Below are 21442 nucleotides of genomic sequence, written 5' to 3'. Positions count from 1 at the left end.
TAAGGCGTGTTTGAAGGACCTCGGTTTCACATTTGGTTTCTGAACGCCGGACGGGCGTGATCCGGGGTTATCCCATCTCGGATCTGGCCACTGGTTAGAACAGTTAATACTCGTCCTCTCGGTCCCGTGGCATTCAGCCACCACGTCTGCCAAGGTCCACTGAGGTGTGCCTTAGCTCTGGCAGTATTGGTCTGTGGATCTTGTACCCAAGACAGGCCTTTAAAAGTTCTGAAAGAGTCTCGTGTCATCACCTCGCCTGTAGTTGGGAAGATTTCCTGTGTGGTTGAACCAGCAACTGGCGCGGAGCGGTGGTAGGATTTGTGGGACCCTGAGCTTAGCCTGTTCTACTTCCAGTTCATCGCTTCTCTGTTTGTCCTACTCTTCCTTTCTTGTGGTGTTTCTCTCCTGGAGTTCTAATCTTGTTTCTGTGGGCTGCCTCTATGGCGCTTGTTTCTCTTTTTGTGCTGCCAGTTTGATTGTTCCCCCTTTCTTTTAGTTCCATCTCCTGTTGTTTAATTTCAAGATCATGAAGTTTTTTTCCATAGATGTTGGTTCAGCGATGTTTCGTTTGTTTCGTCCTTGGAAGTCATGGTCCTGGTTCTTGTGCTTGTGGTCGCCTCTGGTGGTTGTCCCCATGATTGCTCGGCTTTCTGCCTCTTGAAGATCTGCCTAGAACTGGATTGTGCCTTGCTACTGGCTCTGTCTGATTTAGGCAATTGAACCAAACAAAAGGCCCACGTATTCACCTGTGTGCGTGTGCTGGCTGTTGTATACTTAAGTCCCAATTGTTTAACAGAAGACCTGTCGAATGGTTCCTTTAATGACTCTGCTTAAATGCAAGCTGCTAAAAAGCAGGCAGAAAAAAAGCTTCTCTCTGGCTACTTTTAAAACAACCCCTTGTTTCCTGCGTAATCCATAGCAGAAAAAAAGAAAAATTAATGTAGCTTGTGGCTTTTGGATCGTATTTCGCCATACGCTGCTCCATGTAAATAAACGTCTGTCTCAAATCTGACTTAGAGCAACATACTGGGTTATCTTTGAACCTCCCCCAAACTCATACCAGTTGATTAACTTCCGCTGACCACCAGATTAGATTAGGCTTTATTCAGCCTGCGAATTCCCCAATACTCCTGGGGACCCCCGTGGACTCCCAACTTCCTTGGGGGAAGACCCCCAGGACCCCAGACCCCTGGGTCTCCTATCTCGCAACGGAAAACAAGTTCCTCCCCCTTGTCTCCATCGTATGCGTCGCTCCCCCGCTTCCCTCCCTGGGTGAGCCTGGGCATGCAGTACTCAAGCTCCTTGGAAAGGCCAAACAAAGAGGGGAATACCCTCCCCCTGAGGCGTGCCTTCAAATCTAGTAAAGCTAATGATAAAGCGATTTTCTACTCCCCTTTCCTGTAGCCTCACCAGAGAAAACCAAAACCTCAACCAGGTTAAAAAAAAACTTTATAAAAAAAAAAAAGAAGAAAATACAGAACAATAATACTGCATTAAGAAATCAATACAGGCTCTGCTTTAAGAAAATATGAATAAACGGTCTGATTTTATAAAGATAGCCCATAAACCAGTCCGCACAGTACAACACACCCATTAAATACAACACAAGGCAGATATAAGCAGCTATTTGCCTTTGTACTCACACTTCGTAGGAGAATATTAGAAAAAATAGGATGTTAGCAGGAAAGCTGTTTCCTCATAGCTGGGAGAAACACAAGACCCAGAAAAAAGCCAAAACCTCCAGAGGTTCCCACCCTTACTTTGAAAATCCTGTTTCCTGATTGGTCCTCTGTCAGGTGTTCTGGTTCCCTTTGTAAACCCTTTACAGTAAAGGAAAATTAACCCTTACCTTACCTATCTACTTATGACAATAGGTATGTTAGCAAACAAGAGGTGGTCAAGGAAAGTGTGGAACCCTTACTGAAAGAGGGGAGCAACAGTGACAGATGATGTGGAAAGCTGAAATTCCTCAGTGCTTTTTTTGCCGGTCTTCACAGACAAGGTCAGCTCCCGACTGCTGCACTGGGCGACACAGTATGGGAGGAGGTGAGCAGCCACAGTGTGAAGAACAGATTAAGGACTATTTAGAAAAGCTGGACATGCACAAGTCCATGGGTCCAGATCTAATGATCCAAGGGTACTGAGAGAGTTGTCTGATGTGATTGCAGAGCCACTGGCCACTATCTTGAAAATTTGTGGCGACCGAGGGGGTCCCGGATGATTGAAAGAAGGCAAATATAGTGACCAGGGAACTACAGATGGTCAGCCTCCTTCAGTCCGTGACAAATCATTAGAGCAGGTTCTCAGGAATCCATTGAAGTACCTGGAGAAGAGGAGGGATAAGGAACAGTCAACATGGATTCACCAAGGGCAAGCATGCCTGACCAACCTGATTGCCTTCTATGATAAGAAACTGGCTCTGTGGTATGGCAAAGCAGTGGATGTGAATATATCTGCGACTTAGCAAATCTTTTTGATATGCCTCCCACAGTATTCTTGCCAGCAAGTTAAAGAAGTAATAGGCTAGATGAAGGACTATAAGGTGGATAGAAGCTAGCTAGATTGTCAGTCTCAACAGTAGTGATCAACAGGTCGATGTCTAGTTGCAGTTGGTATCTAGTTGGTATCAGGTGGAGTGTCCCAAGGGTTGGTCTGTGGGCCAGTTTTTGTTCAACATCTTTATTAATCGATCTGGACGATGGGATGAATTGCACCCTCAGTAAATTCACAGATGACACTAGCTGGGGGCAGGTAGAGATGCTGGAGGTAGGGATAGTGTCCAGAATGACCTAGACAAATTGGAGGATTGGCCAAAAGAAATCTGATGAGGTTCAACAAGGCAAGTCCAGAGTCCTACATGTAGGAAAGAAGAATCCCAGGCACCACTACAGGCTGGAGCTGACTGGCTAAGCGCCGTTCGTAAAAAGAACCTGGGGATTATAGAGGATGAGAAGCTGGATTTGAGTCAGCAATGTGCCCTTGTTGCCAAGAAGGCCAACAGCATATTGAGCTGTATTAGTAAGAGCATTGCCAGCAGATCAAGGGAAGATCTATTCGGCACTGGTGAGGCCACACCTGGAGTACTGCGTCCAGTTTTGGTCTCCCCACTACAGAAGGGATGTGAACAAATTGCAGAGAGTCCAGCGGAGGGTAACGAAAATTATTAGGGGGCTTGGGCACATGACTTACGAGGAGAGGCTGAGGGAACTGGAGTTATTTAGTCTGCAGAAGAAAGGAGTGAGGGGAGATTAGATAGCAGCCTTTAACTACTTGAAGGGGAGTTCCAAAGAGGACGGAAGTAGGCTGTTCTCAGTGGTGGCTGAGAACCCCATTTTGACTCTAGAGGCTTAAAATACTCAGAGATCCAGGGACCCACAGACCTGGCATCCCCTCACAGCAACATGATGGGCAGCTCCAATGTTGATGTTCCAGGCAGAAGCAGGTTCCCTGGCTGATGGTTAATATAATAAACCCTTTGGGAACTTCAATACCATCATGTGAGAGCACAACCGGACAGACAGATGGCAAGCTGAGACTGGTGAAAGGTGGACCTCAATAGAGCTGTATGAAATGTTGGAGTGCTTGAAATGTACCAAGTAGACAAGGACATTCAGTATCATAGTCTCCATAGGGTCCAGGCAATGTTGGGCTGTCCACATAGAGAACCTCTTCCTTTTTTGGCAAGTAAGTCCTTCTGATGGAGTCTTCCTCTTCTGTATCAGGATGTCTGGTTAAATGAAGAAGACCCTGTGCATGATACTTAAGCAACCAACGTCCAGGCTGTTAGATGCAGGGACTTTGTGTCTGGGTGGTGTATCTGATGATGAAGTATCTGGCCTGTGAAATCAGGTCCAGGTAGTTGAATGGACATATGCAGCAAGTCTACCAGCCAAAACTGTCTTGAACAGTAGAAAGTCATAAGAATGTTCGCAGCTTGCCCTCATTTCACTTTGGATATCTCTCTGGGGATTTGGAGAATTGATAGAAAGGCATATGGGAGGCCTTGATTCCACTGCAGAATGAAAGCCCCTGGTAACAACACTGTACTCACTCCTTATCTGGAGCACTGACCTGTAACTGGAGGTTCTTTGAGATGGGTAATCCCTATCTGTACTCCATGGTGGGTTACGCATGCACACCATGTACCAGGAGCTGAAGAATTTGAAAGTTATGTCTGCTGGTCTGCACATGCACCCTGGTTCACCTCATGCCCCTCTCAAAGGAGACAGAGGGTGGAGTGGACTGATCGCCTCTCCAGTTCCTTCTCTACCATGAATCAGATAAGATCCAAAACAGAAGAGAAGGAGAGCGGGCAGTAGAATACAGATAGGGACCATGAATCTCAAAGATCCTTCAGCTACAGGTCAGTAAACCTCCCTTTCTTCTTCAAGTAATGATCCTATTATATTCCACTGTGGGTGACCGACAAACAGTACCTAAGTCAGAGGAAGGTGCAAGGATGTAGAAAGCAGAGTTGAGTGGAGGACTGCCATTCCAGAGGAGGCAGAGGAGTCCTGTACCAAGGCATAATGTCTTGCAAACGTGTGACTGCTTCATAGATATGGAGGGGTACCTCCAGAAGTGATACTACAGTTGTTGCTTCTGCTCTGGTGGAATGCACTCTTATCTCAGTGGGGTTTGGGGAAGGTTCAATAGCTAATAGCAGAGTAGAATGCAGCCAGAGATCCATTTGGAGATTCTCTGGGTGGAGACAGCACACCCCCTGATTCTTTCTGATATAGTGACGAATAGTCTCAGGGATTTCCTGATGGGTTTTGGTTTTTTGCAGGTAAAAGGCCAAGGTCTACTGAACATTGAGGGAGTGGAGTCTTCGTTCTTCTGCAGAAATATGCAGTTTTGGGAAGAACACAGGCAAGTGAATTGATTGGTTAAAGTGAAATTCTGAAACTACTTCAGGAGTGAATTTGGGGTATAGATGAAAAGAAACCTTATCATTATGGAATACAGTGTAAGAAGGCTCTGCCATCATTGCTCTAAGCTTGCTAACTCTTCCAGCTGAGGTAACACCTACAAGGAAAGCAATCTTCATGGAAAGGAGAGACCTGGAGCAGGAAGCTAAAGGTTCCCGGAGTGGGAGAGGTGATCTAGGGCTCCTCTGGAGCAATACTTGGTGCATTTCCTGTTTGCTTGAGAGATGAACATATCTCTGGCTAGGATTCCACACAGAGTGAAAATAGTGTGCAATACCCAGTTGTGGAGCTCCCACTTGTTGTTGATTGCAAAATGTCTGGGGAGGAAGTCTGCAATCACATTTTGCTTCCCCAGAAGGTATACTGCCAATAGCTTGATTCGATTGCTGATATACCAGTTCCAGAGACTGACTGATTCTGCACACAGGGAGACTGATCTCACTTCTTCCTGCTTGTTGATGTAGAAGATAGTCGTAACAACTGTCATTATAAGAACATAGTGAGCATGGATGAATGAAAGAAAGGACTCACATGTCTTCCAATATCCTGCTCACAACTCCAGGATATTGATGTAGATCCTGGACTCTCAAGATGTCCAGATACCTTGTGCTGTGGCTGCTCACGTGGGCTTCCCAACCTAATGGGGATCTGTAATAATGGTCTGTAAGGGAGAAAGGGGATGCCCACTCATATCTGATAAGGATTTGTCCACCATAGCAGGGAAGACACCACTTTGACTAGAACTGTTACCATGAGGTTCATGGGATGGTGGTTCGGAGAGGTGAAGTCATGGGAATGGAGTGTCACAGGTGAATGAGGCCATATGACACAGAGGAGAGAGATAGACATATCATTGACCGGTACTCAAGGGAAAGAAATCAAGGCAGCTGACAAATATATTTACCTGGGTCAGCAACTAAGCAGAGACAACTCATTTGAAGAGGAATGCAGGAGAAGAAAGGCAGGGTGGGCAAATTTCAACAAAATAAAGATGTCTAAAAGAGATGATGAACTGCCCATGAAGAAAAGAAAAGAACTGTTTAACTCCACTGTTCTGCCAGCAATTATATATGGAGCAGAAAGCTGGTCAACAATGAAAGCTGAGGAAGAAAAATTCACTGTCACCCAGCAAGCAGTGGAAAGGCAAATGTGTAAGATATCACTCCGTGATCATATACTGAATGAGGAGATCAGAAGGCGTACAGAGTGACTGATGTAGTGCAGGTGATGTATGATGCAAAGTGAAGATGGGCAGGTCATGTAGTCCGCAGGCAAGACAACAGGTGGACAACCTGCATCAATGACCGGATCCCCAGAGACCACAAGTGACCACTGGGCAGACTGAAAACGCATTGGACCAATCCAATGACAAAACTCTTTGGCCAGAAATGGAAAGACTGTGCTCGCAACAAAACAGAATGGTGTGGCATCAACTTGGATTCATGGAAGGATGGATGAGGACAAGCTGGACAAAAGCAACAAAGATGATTCAAGGATTATTTGTGATCCGAACTGTGGTGGTGTTTATGATCTGAAACCTGTTTTTGGCCCGGTATGCTCTTGCGGTGATAAGAATTCAAGGTGGAGCCACTGAAGTCCAGAGATTGTGTGGGGCTGAGAACAGATTTTTCAGCATTCATGCTGACTTCCAGTGAGGACAAGCGGTGTAGTATCATAGAAGTTGATGCATAGGCTTCCTGCTGGGACTTGGTGACAAACAGCCAGTCGTCAAGGTAGGGAAAGACAACGAGACCATGAGCTTCCACTACCAAGAATATCTTGGTAAAGGCTCTGGGTCCAGTTGCTATTCCAAAAGGGAACACTCTATACTGAAAATAGTCAGAACCCACCATGACTCTGAGGAAGTGTCTAGAAGTGAGATGAATGTCTACGTGAAAGTAGGCATCATTCATGTTGAGAGCTGTAAACCACACGCCCTTTTCTCAAGATGGGATTATAGATACCAATCTGACCATGTGAAATCTGAGTTTACAAATGAAGTGGTTGAGTTGGCGGAGGTTGAGGATTGCTCTCTAACAGCTCTTCTTTTTGGATACAAGGAAGAAAGTTAAGAAAAACCCTGTCCTTTGGTATTGAAGAGGGACATGTTCTATCACTCCTCATTTCAATAAAGAGTTCACCTCTTGTTTGAGAATATTCTTTTGAGAGCAGCCCCGAAGCAGGGAGAGAGATTTTGGAAAAGGTAGGGATGTAAACTCTATCATAATGCCAGAGTGGATGACATTCAGCATCCACTTGTCCATGGCTATTGCACTCCAGGTATTGGAAAAGAGTATTAGATGATCCCCAAGTGGTGGTGGTGGGAGTCAAGAGGTGCTGGCTGTGGTCAAAAGAGTATATGAACAGGGCATTCTCAAGTAGGAGTAGAAAGGTTATTTTACCTCTATATTTTGCATTGGTGCAACCACTGCTGGAATACTTTGTCCAGTTCTGGTGTCCAAAATTCAAAAAGGGTGATAAATTAGAGATGATTCAGAGAAGAACCATAAGAATTATTTAAACAATTAGAAACCCTGACTTATAGTGAAAGACTCAAGGAGTTCAATTTATTTAGTTAACAAAGAGAAAGTTAAGAGATGATTTGATCATAGTCTATAAACACCTACATGGGGAACAAATATTTAATAATGGGTTGTTCAGTCTAGCAGAGGAACATATTACACGATTCAATGGCTGTAAATTGAAACTAGACAGACCGTAAATGAGGTGCTTTTTTTTTTTTTGGTAATAAACAGCAAGGGTAATTAATCAATGGAAACATTTACCAAGGGTTGTGCTGGATTCTCCATCACTGGTAATTTTCAGTCAAGACTGGGGAAAACATTTTAAACTACACTGATGATCTGGGGAATCTGTTTCTACAACTTAAAAATTCTGGCTGACCTTGAGAAATTGTGCTTATGAGAACTGTTGTATCAACTAATTCCATATCTATAAAAATCCCATCTATAAAAAGGAAAATAAAAACAACCCAGGAAACTACAGACCAGTTAGTTTAACTTCTGTGCCAGGGAAGATAATGGAGCAAGTAATTAAAGAAATCATCTGCAAACACTTGGAAGGTGGTAAGGTGATAGGGAATAGCCAGCATGGATTTGTAAAGAACAAATCATGTGAAACCAATCTGATAGCTTTCTTTGATAGGATAACGAGTCTTGTGGATAAGGGAGAAGCGGTGGATGTGGTATACCTAGACTTTAGTAAGGCATTTGATACGGTCTCGCATGATATCCTTATCGATAAACTAGGCAAATACAATTTAGATGGGGCTACTATAAGGTGGGTGCATAACTGGCTGGATAACCGTACTCAGAGAGTAGTTATTAATGGCTCCCAATCCTGCTGGAAAGGTATAACAAGTGGGGTTCCGCAGGGGTCTGTTTTGGGACCGGCTCTGTTCAATATCTTCATCAACGACTTAGATGTTGGCATAGAAAGTACGCTTATTAAGTTTGCGGACGATACCAAACTGGGAGGGATTGCAACTGCTTTGGAGGACAGGGTCAAAATTCAAAATGATCTGGACAAATTGGAGAAATGGTCTGAGGTAAACCAGATGAAGTTCAATAAAGACAAATGCAAAGTGCTCCACTTAGGAAGGAACAATCAGTTTCACACATACAGAATGGGAAGAGACTGTCTAGGAAGGAGTATGGCAGAAAGAGATCTAGGGGTCATAGTGGACCACAAGCTAAATATGAGTCAACAGTGTGATACTGTTGCAAAAAAAGCAAACGTGATTCTGGGATGCATTAACAGGTGTGTTGTAAACAAGACACGAGAAGTCATTCTTCCGCTCTACTCTGCGCTGGTTAGGCCTCAACTGGAGTATTGTGTCCAGTTCTGGGCACCGCATTTCAAGAAAGATGTGGAGAAATTGGAGAGGGTCCAGAGAAGAGCAACAAGAATGATTAAAGGTCTTGAGAACATGACCTATGAAGGAAGGCTGAAAGAATTGGGTTTATTTAGTTTGGAAAAGAGAAGACTGAGAGGGGACATGATAGCAGTTTTCAGGTATCTAAAAGGGTGTCATCAGGAGGAGGGAGAAAACTTGTTCACCTTAGCCTCTAATGATAGAACAAGAAGCAATGGGCTTAAACTGCAGCAAGGGAGATTTATGTTGGACATTAGGAAAAAGTTCCTAACTGTCAGGGTAGTTAAACACTGGAATAAATTGCCTAGGGAGGTTGTGGAATCTCCATCTCTGGAGATATTTAAGAGTAGGTTAGATAAATGTCTATCAGGGATGGTCTAGACAGTATTTGGTCCTGCCATGAGGGCAGGGGACTGGACTCGATGACCTCTCGAGGTCCCTTCCGGTCCTAGAATCTATGAATTTATTTGTGTGTCTTCACCAATGCTGACAAAGCTTTAAATACATCTCTTCCAGACCAGGGACAATGGAGACACATTAACCTTAACAACTGTACTTTGACTAATCTATAAGTATGCTAAGGAGGCTATCGTAGCTGGGAGAGGCTACTTCCTCCTACTTGTCTGCAGTGGGCTGTTTGGAGAGTGGACAATTCCCAAATACGACAAAAGAAACTGAGGTGACAAAGGAGGGGTTAAAAAAAATCCAAAAAACTGGGAGAAGACTCATAGGGCCACTGGATGTTTTGGGCAGTAGAAGGAAGAGGGGTGGACAGGCCAAGGTCAGAGAAGATGAGCTAGGGAAACAAGGCTCTATGTTTCAGAAGACAAGCCATGCTTTGCAGCATAAGGATCCTAGAACTAGGCAAATAAAAAGCTTGACTGTTTACCAGAAACATATTGTTGCTGGGGGCAATGCCTGTCCAGTGACACTGTTAAATGGTCGCGGTATTCTAACCGTGCAAATGTAGCTGTGGTGGGGCTACATTTGCACGGTTAGAATAAAGAGGGATTAAAAGCATCCTGGGAGAGGCCTTCAACTGGGAAAGCTCGGCTGATTAAGGAAGCAGCCGCAGCTGTGACCAGCTCAATCAGCCCCCAGCTGGCCCTTATAAGAGGGCAGTGGGCCAGGAGCTAAAAGACACTCTCTCTAGCTGTTGAGAGAGAAGGACCTGGCTGCCTGGGAAGCTGAGAAGGGTATCTAGGGTGGAGCAGTGCTGAGGAAGGCCAGAGGGAGCTGGGGGAGCTCTGGCCTAGCAAAGCCCCAGGCTGCAGGCCTAGTTAAGGGCCCACAAAGTGGTACTGGGGCTGCAGAGAGGCAGCCCAGAGACAGGCAGAGGCAGCTGGTCCAAAACCCCCTTGCCGAGAATGACTGGTTTACAGACTGCAGTCTGCTCCAGGGAGTGTGGACTAGATAAGGACTGGCAGTAGCCACTGAGGCAAGGTCTAAATGAGGATTGGCAGTAGCCACTGAGACAAGGTGGGGATAGGGGGTTGGGGGTTCCCCTGGGTGGGGAGACCCAAAGTGTGGGTTACTGCAGAAGGCAGAACTCTGAGAAAAGGGGCACCAGGGTCCGGGAGGGACACGGTGGCCAGCGGCAGGCAAAACACCGGCCTACAAACGGTGCAGTGGGCTGGAAAGAGATAATTCCAGAGATGACCAGCAGGAGGCGCCGTGCTGGTGAGTCCTCACCCCGCCCCGCTACAATAGCATAATCACTTGAATGCCCAAACGAGGTTCTACCTGTCTCTTACAAATAATCAGTTAAACTAATCTCATGGAAAAGCGAGAACAATATAAGACCCTGTGGAACTTCAAATACAGATCAACTATTACTAACACCCCCTCTCCTGACTTCTATCCAATTGTATTTGATCCCTATTTTTGGTTGGGCGACCTCAGAGTAAAACAAAACCTTCGAAAAAAGAACATATTTCTATACCTAGACCTACAACTCAAAGTGCCTATGGCAAAATGATCCAATATCTTTGATCACCGAACCAAGCTACCCCAGGGATAACAGCACAATCCCCTCCTAGAGGCCCTATAGACAATGGAGTTTACGACCTCACTGTTGGATCAGGACATCCTGATGGTGCAGCTGCTATCAAGGGTTTTGTTTGTTCAACGATTAACAGTCCTATGTGATCTGAGTTCAGACTGGAGTAATCCAGGTCAGTTTCTATCTATAACTGAGCCTTTTCTAGTACAAAAGGACCAAAAAGGCAAGGCCTATATCTCAAAACAAGCCTTCTTTTATATTAGTGAAATCAACTTTAATAATAAGAACAATGAATAACCAAGCCCCTCTAAAAGGGCCAAGTTGGGGTGGCAAAGCCAGGTATCAATGCAAAAAGCCTAAACCCTGTACTTAGGGGTTCAACTCCCCTCTCCAACTATGAAAATGCTACCCTCTAGTTTAATATCCCCACTCATATATATAATCCCAACCCAAATTGCTGTAGCAAAACTAAACTAAGTGATTGGACAACAAAATGGCAAATGACATTTAATGTGGATAAATGTAAAGTAATACACATTGGAGAAAATAACCCCAACTACACATACAAAATGATGGGGACTAATTTAGCTACAACTAATCAGGTAAGAGATTTTGGAGTCACTGTGGATAGTTCTCTGAAGACGTCCATGCAGTGTGTAGCGGCAGTCAAAGCAGCAAACAGGATGTTAGGAATCATTAAAAAAGGGACAGAGAAAAAGACGGGGAATATCTTATTGCCCTTATATAAATCCATGATATGCCCACATCCCAAATACTCCGTACAGATGTGGTCTCCTCATCTCAAAAAAGATATACTGGCATTAGAAAAGGTTCAGAGAAGGGCAACTAAAATGATTAGGGTTTTGGAACGGGTACCATACGAGGAGAGATTAAGAGTAGGACTTTCAGCACTTGGAAAAGAGGAGACTAAGGGGGATAATGATCAGAGGTAAATTATAAAATACATGAGATGGTGTGGAGAAGTAAGGGAAAAGTTTATTTACTTGTTCCCATAATATAAGAACTAAGGCACAAATGAATTAATGAGCAACAGGTATCTTAAAACAAATAAAAGAGTGTTCTCAACAGCGGCACATAACCTTGGAACTACACTTGCCTGAGAGTGGTATGTGAAGGCTAGGACTATAACAGGGTTTAAAAGAGAACTAGATAAATTCATGGAGGTTAAGTCCATTAATGGCTATTAGCCAGGATGGGCAAGGAACGGTGTCCCTAGCCTCTGTTTGTCAGAGGGTGGAGATGGATGGCAGCAGAGAGATTACTTGATCATTACCTGTTAGGTTCACTCCCTTGGGGACACCTGGCATTGGCCACTGTCAGTAGACAGGATACTGGGCTGGATGGACCTTTGGTCAACCCAGCGTGGCCATTCTTATATTCTAGCTTTCTTCACCCTAGTTGAACAAAAAGACCTAGGATATACAACTACGAAAAGACTAACATTGTAGGCTCATATGGACTACTACAACCAGTAGCAGATGGCGTAAAACTATTTATTAAAGAGCCAATCTATCCATTAAGATTATCCCTTGCACTATTCACCCTGGCCCCAATCCTAGCCCTTTTACTAGCCCTATCAATTTGACTCCCACTACCACTACCTTTTCCACTAGCCGACCTTAATTCAGGCCTCCTATTCCTAATTTCCCCCTCCAGTTTCACAGTCTACTCTAACCTCTGATTAGAGTGAGCCTCAAACTCCAAATATGCCCTAATAGGAACCTGACGAGTAGCAGCCCAAACCATCTCATACAAAGTAACCCTCAGAATTTCTCTAATCGTATTTTCAGGAGCATTTAATATACAAACATTAGAACCACACAAGAACCAACACATCGTCTCTTCTCTTCCTGACCACTAACAACATGATACACCTTCACATGAGCAGAAGCTAATCGAACACCATTCAACCTCATTGAGGGAGAATTCGAGTTAGTATCAGGATACAATGTTGAATATGCTGCTGGTCCATTCACCTGATTCTTTCTAGCAGAATAAGCCAACATCCTAATAATAAATACCCTTACTGCTATCGTATTCCTCAACCCAGCCTCCCTTAACAACACACCTTAATTATTCTCCCTCTCATTAACATCAAAAGTCATACTACTTTCAGCAGAATTCCTATGCAACTGAGCCTCATACCCATGATTTCGATATGACCAACTAATGCATCTCCTATGAAAAAACGTCTTCCCACTTACCTTAGCACTATGCCTTTGACATATATCAATACCAATTGCCTTCTCAGGACTGATTCTCAACCAGGGGTCTTCTCAGGACTCCCATCCATACCACAGGACACGTGCCTGAAATTAAAGGATCACCTTGATAGGGTGAATAAGAGAGGCTAAAATTCTTTCATTTCCTTAGAAAAATAGGATTTGAACCTATACTAGAGAGAGCAAAACTCCCCATATTTCCATTATACTATATCCTAGTAAAGTCAGCTAACTAAGCTCTTGGGTTCATATCCCAAAAGTGTTGGTTAAAATCCTTCTTCTACTAGTGAATCCACACACAAGGGTAATTATTACTTCAAGCCTAATTATGAGACCCCTACTTACAATCTCCAGCAACCATTGAATTCTAGCATGAACTGGACTAGAAACTGATGGCTAGCCATCATTCCACTAATTGCCCAACAACACCATCCATGAGCAATTGAGGCTGCCACCAATACTTCTTAATTCAAACAACCACTTCAACACTAATCCTAGTCTCTAGCATTATTAATGCCTGAACACTAGGCCAATGAAACATTACATAACTAACTAACGACATCTCATGCACAATTCTGACAGCATTCCTAGCTATCAAACTAGGACTAGCTCCATTCCACTTCTGACTACCAGAATTACTACAAGGAACCACCACAACAACAGCCCTAATCTTATCCACTTGACAAAAACTAGCCCATTATCCCTACTAGTAATAACTACCCAATCCCTAAGCATACCCCTTCTATTAAACAGTAGGGCTAACATCCACCCTAGTCGGTGGATGAGGCAGATTAAACCAAACCCAACTATACAACCATCACACCACCACCAAATTCAACTAACTATTCACAACAATGATGCCATAAAACTAACCAAAAACTTTATCTAGCCCCAATAATCACACTCTCCACTACTCTTCTTCCCATCATACCCACCCTATTAACTATACTCTAGAAACTAACGTTTTTTCAAATGTTGGCTAGTGTGAAGTAGACTTTTGTGTACTGCTACTTTAACAGGAAGACGTGTGTGTCATTTTTATGGCAACAAAGACAACTGCTAGCTATAAAGTTAAAAACAAAAATTTCTTCTTGTCGTCAAGTACTCTTTTTTTCAACAGAGGAGAATGCTAATTGAAATAAAGTCCACAATAACAGAGACCAGGGCAACCTGGAACAATACCTAGGTCAATTTATGATGTCCTAAAGTTCTTCTTCGAGTGCTTGCTCATATCCATTCCAGTTAGGTGTGTGCGCGCCGCGTGCACGTTCGTCGGAAGATTTTTACCCTAGCAACACTCGGTGGGTCAACAGTGGCTTTTAATCTTGTGACAAAATTCTTACCATGCTCTTCACTCCATAATTTATAATAAATAAATATTAAGGGGATTTGATATAGACAGTGGAGAATGTTTGTTTCATACTACAAGTGATTCTCTGATTGCATTATACTATACCCTAATGAAAGAAATGTAAAGTTACCAACAGACACTACAGTTCAAAGTCATGAGAGTCACAGTTGCCTCTTTAGTATTGTATTTCCATATTGTGAAAGTATATAGAGAGGTGTAACACCAGCTAGGACGTAACAGAGGTAAATCGCTAATAGTGCTCTGTCATAAACATTTAGGAATATTAGAAGCATATCCCGTTGAATTTGAATGAATTTCTAATGTTGATCTTACTTTGATATAAAAGACGGTTACTCACCTTTGTAACTGTTGTTCTTCGAGACGTGTTGCTCATATCCATTCCAGTTAGGTGTGTGCGCACCGCGTGCACATTCGTCGGAAGATTTTTACCCTAGCAACACTCGGTGGGTCCGGTTCGGCAGGGCGCCCCCTGTCCAGTGGCGCCGCGTATTGTTGCCGGATACTATACCCTGCTGGACCAACCCGCTCACCTTCCGTCTCACTTACTAGTACACGCCCGTGCCCTCGGTCGTTTGGAACAGTGGAGCAGCTCAGCTTAGCACTGACCTCCGCTTTCCCATATGCTACTCGTCTAACACTGTTCAATATACTGCATCTGTAAAATTACAGCTTATAATCCATATACGTGTTCTCTAATAGTGATAGTTTAACTGCATACTTTAGCGGTCGGTTCGGGGAGAGTGAGCCCCTTTCACCTGCAACCGGTGCCTGATGCCCGCCATGCCAACAATTCGCCGCGCACCATCACTCTATCACCACCCGCCACCCAAAAGGTACCACTCCAACTACATTACCCCAATTACAAAAAAATATAGTCACTCACCAAATAAAATGTAGATCCCTTGCCTCCAAGGAGTATACAGACTCGTCTCTGAGCACTACTGTTACTAGCCGCTCCCCTCCTGACCAGTGAAAAAATACTCACAAACGGTACTATCTAAGACACTGTACAGTTTCAGTGCCTCGGCTACGCGAGATCGCCTACGATTAAGTGACCCCCCATATCTGCCCACAAACAGTTTACAGCCGAAACCCACAACCACAATGGAGCGGCACTTTCATTTCGCACCCATACACCTTCTGCACGAAAGCGATTGGCAAACCTACTCGCGACAGAGCCAGGATACGTGCGTCCTCATTCCTCATCGGCAGTCTTGCCTGCCCTCCAAAGCTTCATAAATACGAGACACCCACACGGCCTCGTCGCTAAGCGACCGCAAGTCGATTACTTCGGCACACGTTTCCATCACTCTTGAAGGTTGAGGAAGCCACGCTTCCTACAAACAAAACATTAACCAAACAAACCCAAGTTGCCGACAGGGCTCACCCCCGGCACTGCCCGCACTCATCTAAAAGTGAGTGAAGCCATCAACTACAATGCTCACTGCAATCCTGCTAATACACTCGTGCCATACCCCGCGACACCTGACCGCCCCGAAAAGAGCTCTATCCCCCAGTATGGACCTAACGCCACAAAACACCCAAAACTCGAGCACCAGACACACCCTGGCTCAGCTGACCCTCGATAAAAAGAATCGGCACGCACGAAGGCAACCCATATGATTCCTCCCAAAAAATACCAGGATCTCCGCGGGGCCGGTACGCCAACCCAATCAGTCGCCTGACCGCGCTCCCCGAGCAACCGCCCCGCACTGTGGTATGAGCTTACTGCTCCTGACTAGCTTCCGTGCCCACTTCACCAGAGCCAGCTCAGAGCTCAGCTCCCCGGCACGCGCCGTGGTTGAGCTTCCTGCTCCTGCTGCTTCCGTGCCAACTGCACCAGAGCCAGTGAGCTCATCTGAGTCGGATCGCCCGGCACCGGCACGTGCCCCGGCACCGACAATGCCGGCACCGTCGATCCCGGTCCCACAAGGGCCGTTGAATCCGGTGCCTGGCCGCTTCCTGGCACGCGCCGTGGTTGAGCTTCCTGCTCCTGCTGCTTCCGTGCCATCTGCACCACAGCCAGTGAGCTCATCTGAGTCGGATCGCCCGGCACCGGCACTTCCCCCGGCACCATCGATCCCAGTCCCACAAGGGCCGTTGAATCCGGTGCCTGGCCGCTCCCCGGCACGCACCGTGGTTGAGCTTCCTGCTCCTGCTGCTTCCGTGCCATCCTACCCAAACTTCGCAGGGGCAGGATGCGCATCATACTACAGGCTTTCTTCTGATAATTGACAGAACCTAAGTAAATATATACATTTCATGATATAGCTGAGTTAAATCAAAATGAGTTGTAGAAAAGCTACTGCCAAGAACTTGTTCCCACTTTAATATCTATTTAATTCTATAGAAAATATTTTAACTTTGCAGTTTGGCAGATATTAGAACTACAGAAACCGAGACGTTTCAACTCTTGAATTCACTTGTTTCCTGACCATTGTAACTGGAATGGAGGCCAATTCTAATAGGTCTTTAGGCCTGTAAACTAGGATGGTGACTCCTGCTCACTAAAGTCAGTAGGATTACTTGCGTTAATAAGGTAAGCAGGATTTGGTCCAAAAAGTTACAATACCAGCAACAAGCAGGAATTACTTAAAACTAAGAGGATTTCCCCATCAAAGGAAAAGTAGCTTCTGCTGTATGATAGATCTGGTGTTGCATATTCATACTGCTGGAAGCTCTAGTGGTAAGTGGGAACAAAGCGATGTGTAAGTGTAACACCAGTGTCTCATAACTTCAGTTATTGTTACATTGGCTTCCACCAGTACTGACTAATAAACTTGTTCACATACCATTGGATCAGAAATAGTCAAAGAAATTCATCTGGGTAGGGAAGCAAGAAGACAGGTGAAGGGGAGAGACCAGGGAATAAATACAGTAGAAATGGAAAAAACTTTTTAAAAGAGCATTACTGACAAAATGAAATAGCATTCTGAAAGGGCAAGTGCATAAACTGTTACCTTCTATTGAGCTATGAGTAAAGTAACAGTGTGCCAACCACATTCATATTGGAACCAAGAGGTAAGGAATCCTACCTTTGTCTGCCCTGGTAATCAAAAGGTCCAAAGCTTCCAGCACATGCATCTGTTTCACCTGGAGAGTTTTATCAAATACTTGCACTGATGACTGGCCATCTGGAAAGGAAACATGACCCCCAATTAGAACACATTTTTGACACAACAATTTGCTGACCAGTGATTTTAAAGCATCTTGTTTCTTGTAACAAAAATGTGGTTATTTTTCTGTGAAAATGAGGCATCTGGCATACTGCCACTTTATATACAGTACCAAAGATGGCAGTTCCTTCTCAGAAGGAGTTACCACTGATGTGAATCACATAGCAAAAACAGAGCCTAAAAGGAACAGTTTTTGGAAAGTTTGAGAAAAATTGCTGAGAACCAACTGCCCCCAATCTCATTCCTCAAAATCATGCCTGTCATATATGGCATTCTAGGGAAGAGGTGAGAGTCACAAAATCAGTGCTAGGGAGGAAACAGGCTTGGATGTCTACATAAATGGTACACAGCCACCTTTGGCCTCAGGCCCAGTGGAAGCATCAAGGACTGTGAAGTACAAGCAGGTTGCATGGACACCTCTTGAGCTTGGATTTGGCTTAATAAAACGTCCTCTCAGACAGTCAAGAAAAGAGCATCTGAAATCAATAAAATATTCAGAAGTCTGCACTAAAACAGGGCTCCCAAGATTATCCGATTTGCCTAGGTTTAGTGCAGAGCAAATTTTTGCAATTAAGTTATAAAAGCCCTCACAATAAGGATATATAGTAACAGATGTGGACTTTAAACTATCTTAAGTAGTGAAGAGCTGCTAACATCCTCATAGGCACCACAGATTGAAACTGTCAGGTACAAAAATATTGACCTGTAGACAAACGCTGGATCATTCACTAACCATCTATTAGCAGGACACCAACATCTGTAGAAACTAGCAAGGACTGGCCCCAAGAATCCGCACAAACAACTTCATGAGGGAAATTACTGCAGAAACAATGGGACTCCCACGGCTGTGAAACGATATAAGCAGTGTATGGTAAATACACTAGGAAATACAAAGTTTATCAACAGAGAAAATTTAAAGTACAATGTCTGAAAAGTAACTCATGGACATCTTTGGCAGGACAGAATGCTCAAAGCTGCACTTTTGGAGTTAAAAATATCAGACTTTGGTCTGTTTGCCGGGACAGGCAAAAATTCTCTCAGTCAGTTTGGGAGGTTAATAAATATAAGCTACATTTGTGCAACTGGGTAACTGAATCTCCTTTTGGGAAAAAGGTCACATCTTGCAGGTGCAGGAAGAGGCAGCACTTGGTATTCAGAATGTTCTTTCACTTCAAGATAAACCATCTGGGGTAAATTTCCAGAAGTATGGGAGGTCATCAGCTTGACTCTACTGAGTGTGACATGTAGCAGATAACCAGTCAAACACTTTGAAAACACCTCCTTGTGTTTCAGCTTCAGAAATAATGTTCAGATCCAGAAGGTATGTTTATCAACATTCATATGGAATTTCCTTATGCTCTATGGTCCAGATTGTGGCATTTAGTCACTGGCATGTGCTAGAGGTGATGCAAAGCTGCCCTTCCAAGTAGCTCCAGCAGGAATTATGCAGGGGAAGTGCACATGCTGTACTAGCACTTTAGATGACTTAACTTTCTCTACCTGACCAGCTTCATGGGCTGGTGCAGAAAGGTGCCAGACCATGGCACCACCTTCTCTCTAACCTCTTCAGGATGCTGTATGTCCCTGGGGCATAGACTGTGCAGTCCCTGCATTTCTCCAAGCACAGAGACTGCTTCTGCACCTGACCTCTGTGCAGTGAGCACAGAGGTGCTCCTTGCACTTTCCACTCCTGCATAGCCACACTATGGCCAGGAAAAATCTGGCCCTTTATTAGATACAACAATGCAATTTGATTTTATTTGGATGAAGCAAAAGTTACAAGTATCACATAAATGTACACAAAAATCAACTGGCATTTTCATTTACCTCTCCACCCAAACAAAAGTGGGATTGCTGAAATCAGCTTTAAGTTCAGAAATAGTTTCCATACCCATCCATTTACTGGGCCTCATCTGCAGAACCATTTTGATATTATGCACCAATACATGGATCAAAATGTCAATGTTTTCTCTTGTTACTGAATCAAATTACATATACGCATTATAAGATTTGGAATGTAGTCCCATATTCAGTAGAACCTAGAAAGCCATAATTTTGAGCGAACTTTGCACATTATCATGTATAAATGTCCACTCACCTCCTTTTTATAGAGGCTTGTGGTTGCTGAACTAGTTAGGGCATCTCCTCTCACAATGGTTTTCAGTTTCAGTGCCTTAAACAAGACAGATATTTCATTTAAAATGTGTTCTTAATTGGTAACACCATATGTATAAATAAATACTAAAGATATGGAGACTGAGTATTGGGGAAGGGAGGGAAGCAATTTCAGACTATAATTACAATAGATCCAGCTCTGAATTTCTGTGCCATATTACATAATTTCTTTATAAGAAAACCAGCCATTCCATGTGTTTTGAACAGAGATTAAACTGTTCAGTAAGACGCTGGAAAATTATATGGTTTCAGACAATATATATCTGCTGTTGGCAAAAACAAAACTTAACATAGCAAATATATTAATGGAGAAAACCTTAAATAATAGCAAGTCCTCACATCCACAAATTAAGTCCATGAGCTAACTACACCCTTTACACCAGCTGAGAATCTGGTCCTATATAGTTAATGTCACATTTTTTAAAGTGAATTTCAAGACATTAAGTGACACTATTTGCACATTCTTGTGGAATGATATAACCCAAATTTGTCATGAACAGCATTACAAACCTTTCAAGATGCAGGTCAACAGAAGCATGCTGATTTTGAAAAATACTTAGCTCATAATACAGAACACAATACCAGTGTTGCGCAAAGTAGTAGTGAGAAGACAAATAAGAATCTGAATTAGTTTATCCTTCCATATTGTCAATAATTGGAAGAGCTTCACAATCAGATCAAAATCCAGTATTTCAGTACCGTATAGTCAAATGGAACCAACAGTGATTGAATAATGCATAAAAAGAAGAAAGCATATTCCTCCTTATGGAATAATGTCTACATCAGAAGCAGGAAGTTTGCTAAACCATCAATAGGACACTGGATGATCGAGATGCTAAAGGAGCACTAAGGATGATAAGGGTATTGTGGAGAAACTAAATGAATTCTTTGCATCAGTCTTCAGAACTGAGGATGTGAGGGGGATACCCAAACATGAACCATTCTTTTTAGGTAACAAATCTGAGGAACTGTCCCAGATTGAGGTGTCATTAGAGGAGGTTTTGCAACAAATTGATAAACTAAACAGTAATAAGTCATCAGGACCAGATGGTATTCACCCAAGAGTTCTGAAGGAACTCAAATGTGAAATTGCAGAACCGCTGTCATCTGTAACCTATCATCTAAATCAGCTTCTGTACCAAAGGACTGGAGGATAGCTAATGTGATGCCAATTTTTAAAAAGGGCTCCAAACGTGACCCTGGCAATTACAGGCCGGTAAGTCTGACTTCAGTACCAGACAAACTGGTTGAAACTCTACTAAAAAGCAAAACTGTCAGACACATAGATTAACATAATTTGTTGGGGAAGAGTCAAGATGGTTTTGTAGAGGGAAATCATGCCTCACCAATCCACTAGAATTCTTTGAGGGGGTCAACAAGCATGTGGACAAGGGGGATCCGGTGGATATAGCGTACACAGATTCTCAGAAAGCCTTTGACAAGGTCCCTCACCAAAGGTTCTTAAGCAAAGTAAGCTGTCATGGGATAAGAGGGAAAGTTCTGTCATGGATTGGTATCTGGCTAAAAGATAGGAAAGAAAGGATAGGAATAAATGGTCAGTTTTTAGAATGGAGAGAGGTAAATAATGGTGTCCCCCAAGTGTGTGTACTGGAACCAGTCCTATTCAACATCTTCATAAATGATCTGG

The 21442-nt window shown here is 43.7% G+C and overlaps 1 protein-coding gene and 1 pseudogene across 1 annotated transcript in view; one reads left to right on the top strand and one right to left on the bottom strand.

Moving 5' to 3' along the window:
- Positions 1–21442, bottom strand: part of GARNL3 (GTPase activating Rap/RanGAP domain like 3) — a 164101-nt gene that overhangs the window by 44912 nt on the left and 97747 nt on the right. Inside the window, 3 exon segments of the mRNA XM_075060474.1 lie at positions 17479–17577; positions 18353–18464; positions 19718–19792. Of these exon segments, the coding sequence (XP_074916575.1) occupies positions 17479–17577; positions 18353–18464; positions 19718–19792 (286 nt within the window).
- Positions 11225–13162, top strand: LOC142045915 (NADH-ubiquinone oxidoreductase chain 1-like; annotated as a pseudogene).

The sequence above is a fragment of the Chelonoidis abingdonii genome, chromosome 24 (genome assembly GCF_003597395.2).
Source record: "Chelonoidis abingdonii isolate Lonesome George chromosome 24, CheloAbing_2.0, whole genome shotgun sequence".
NCBI classification, from domain to species: domain Eukaryota; kingdom Metazoa; phylum Chordata; order Testudines; family Testudinidae; genus Chelonoidis; species Chelonoidis abingdonii.
Note: the sequence above shows the minus strand (reverse complement) of the source record. Positions and strands in the feature narration are given on the sequence as shown.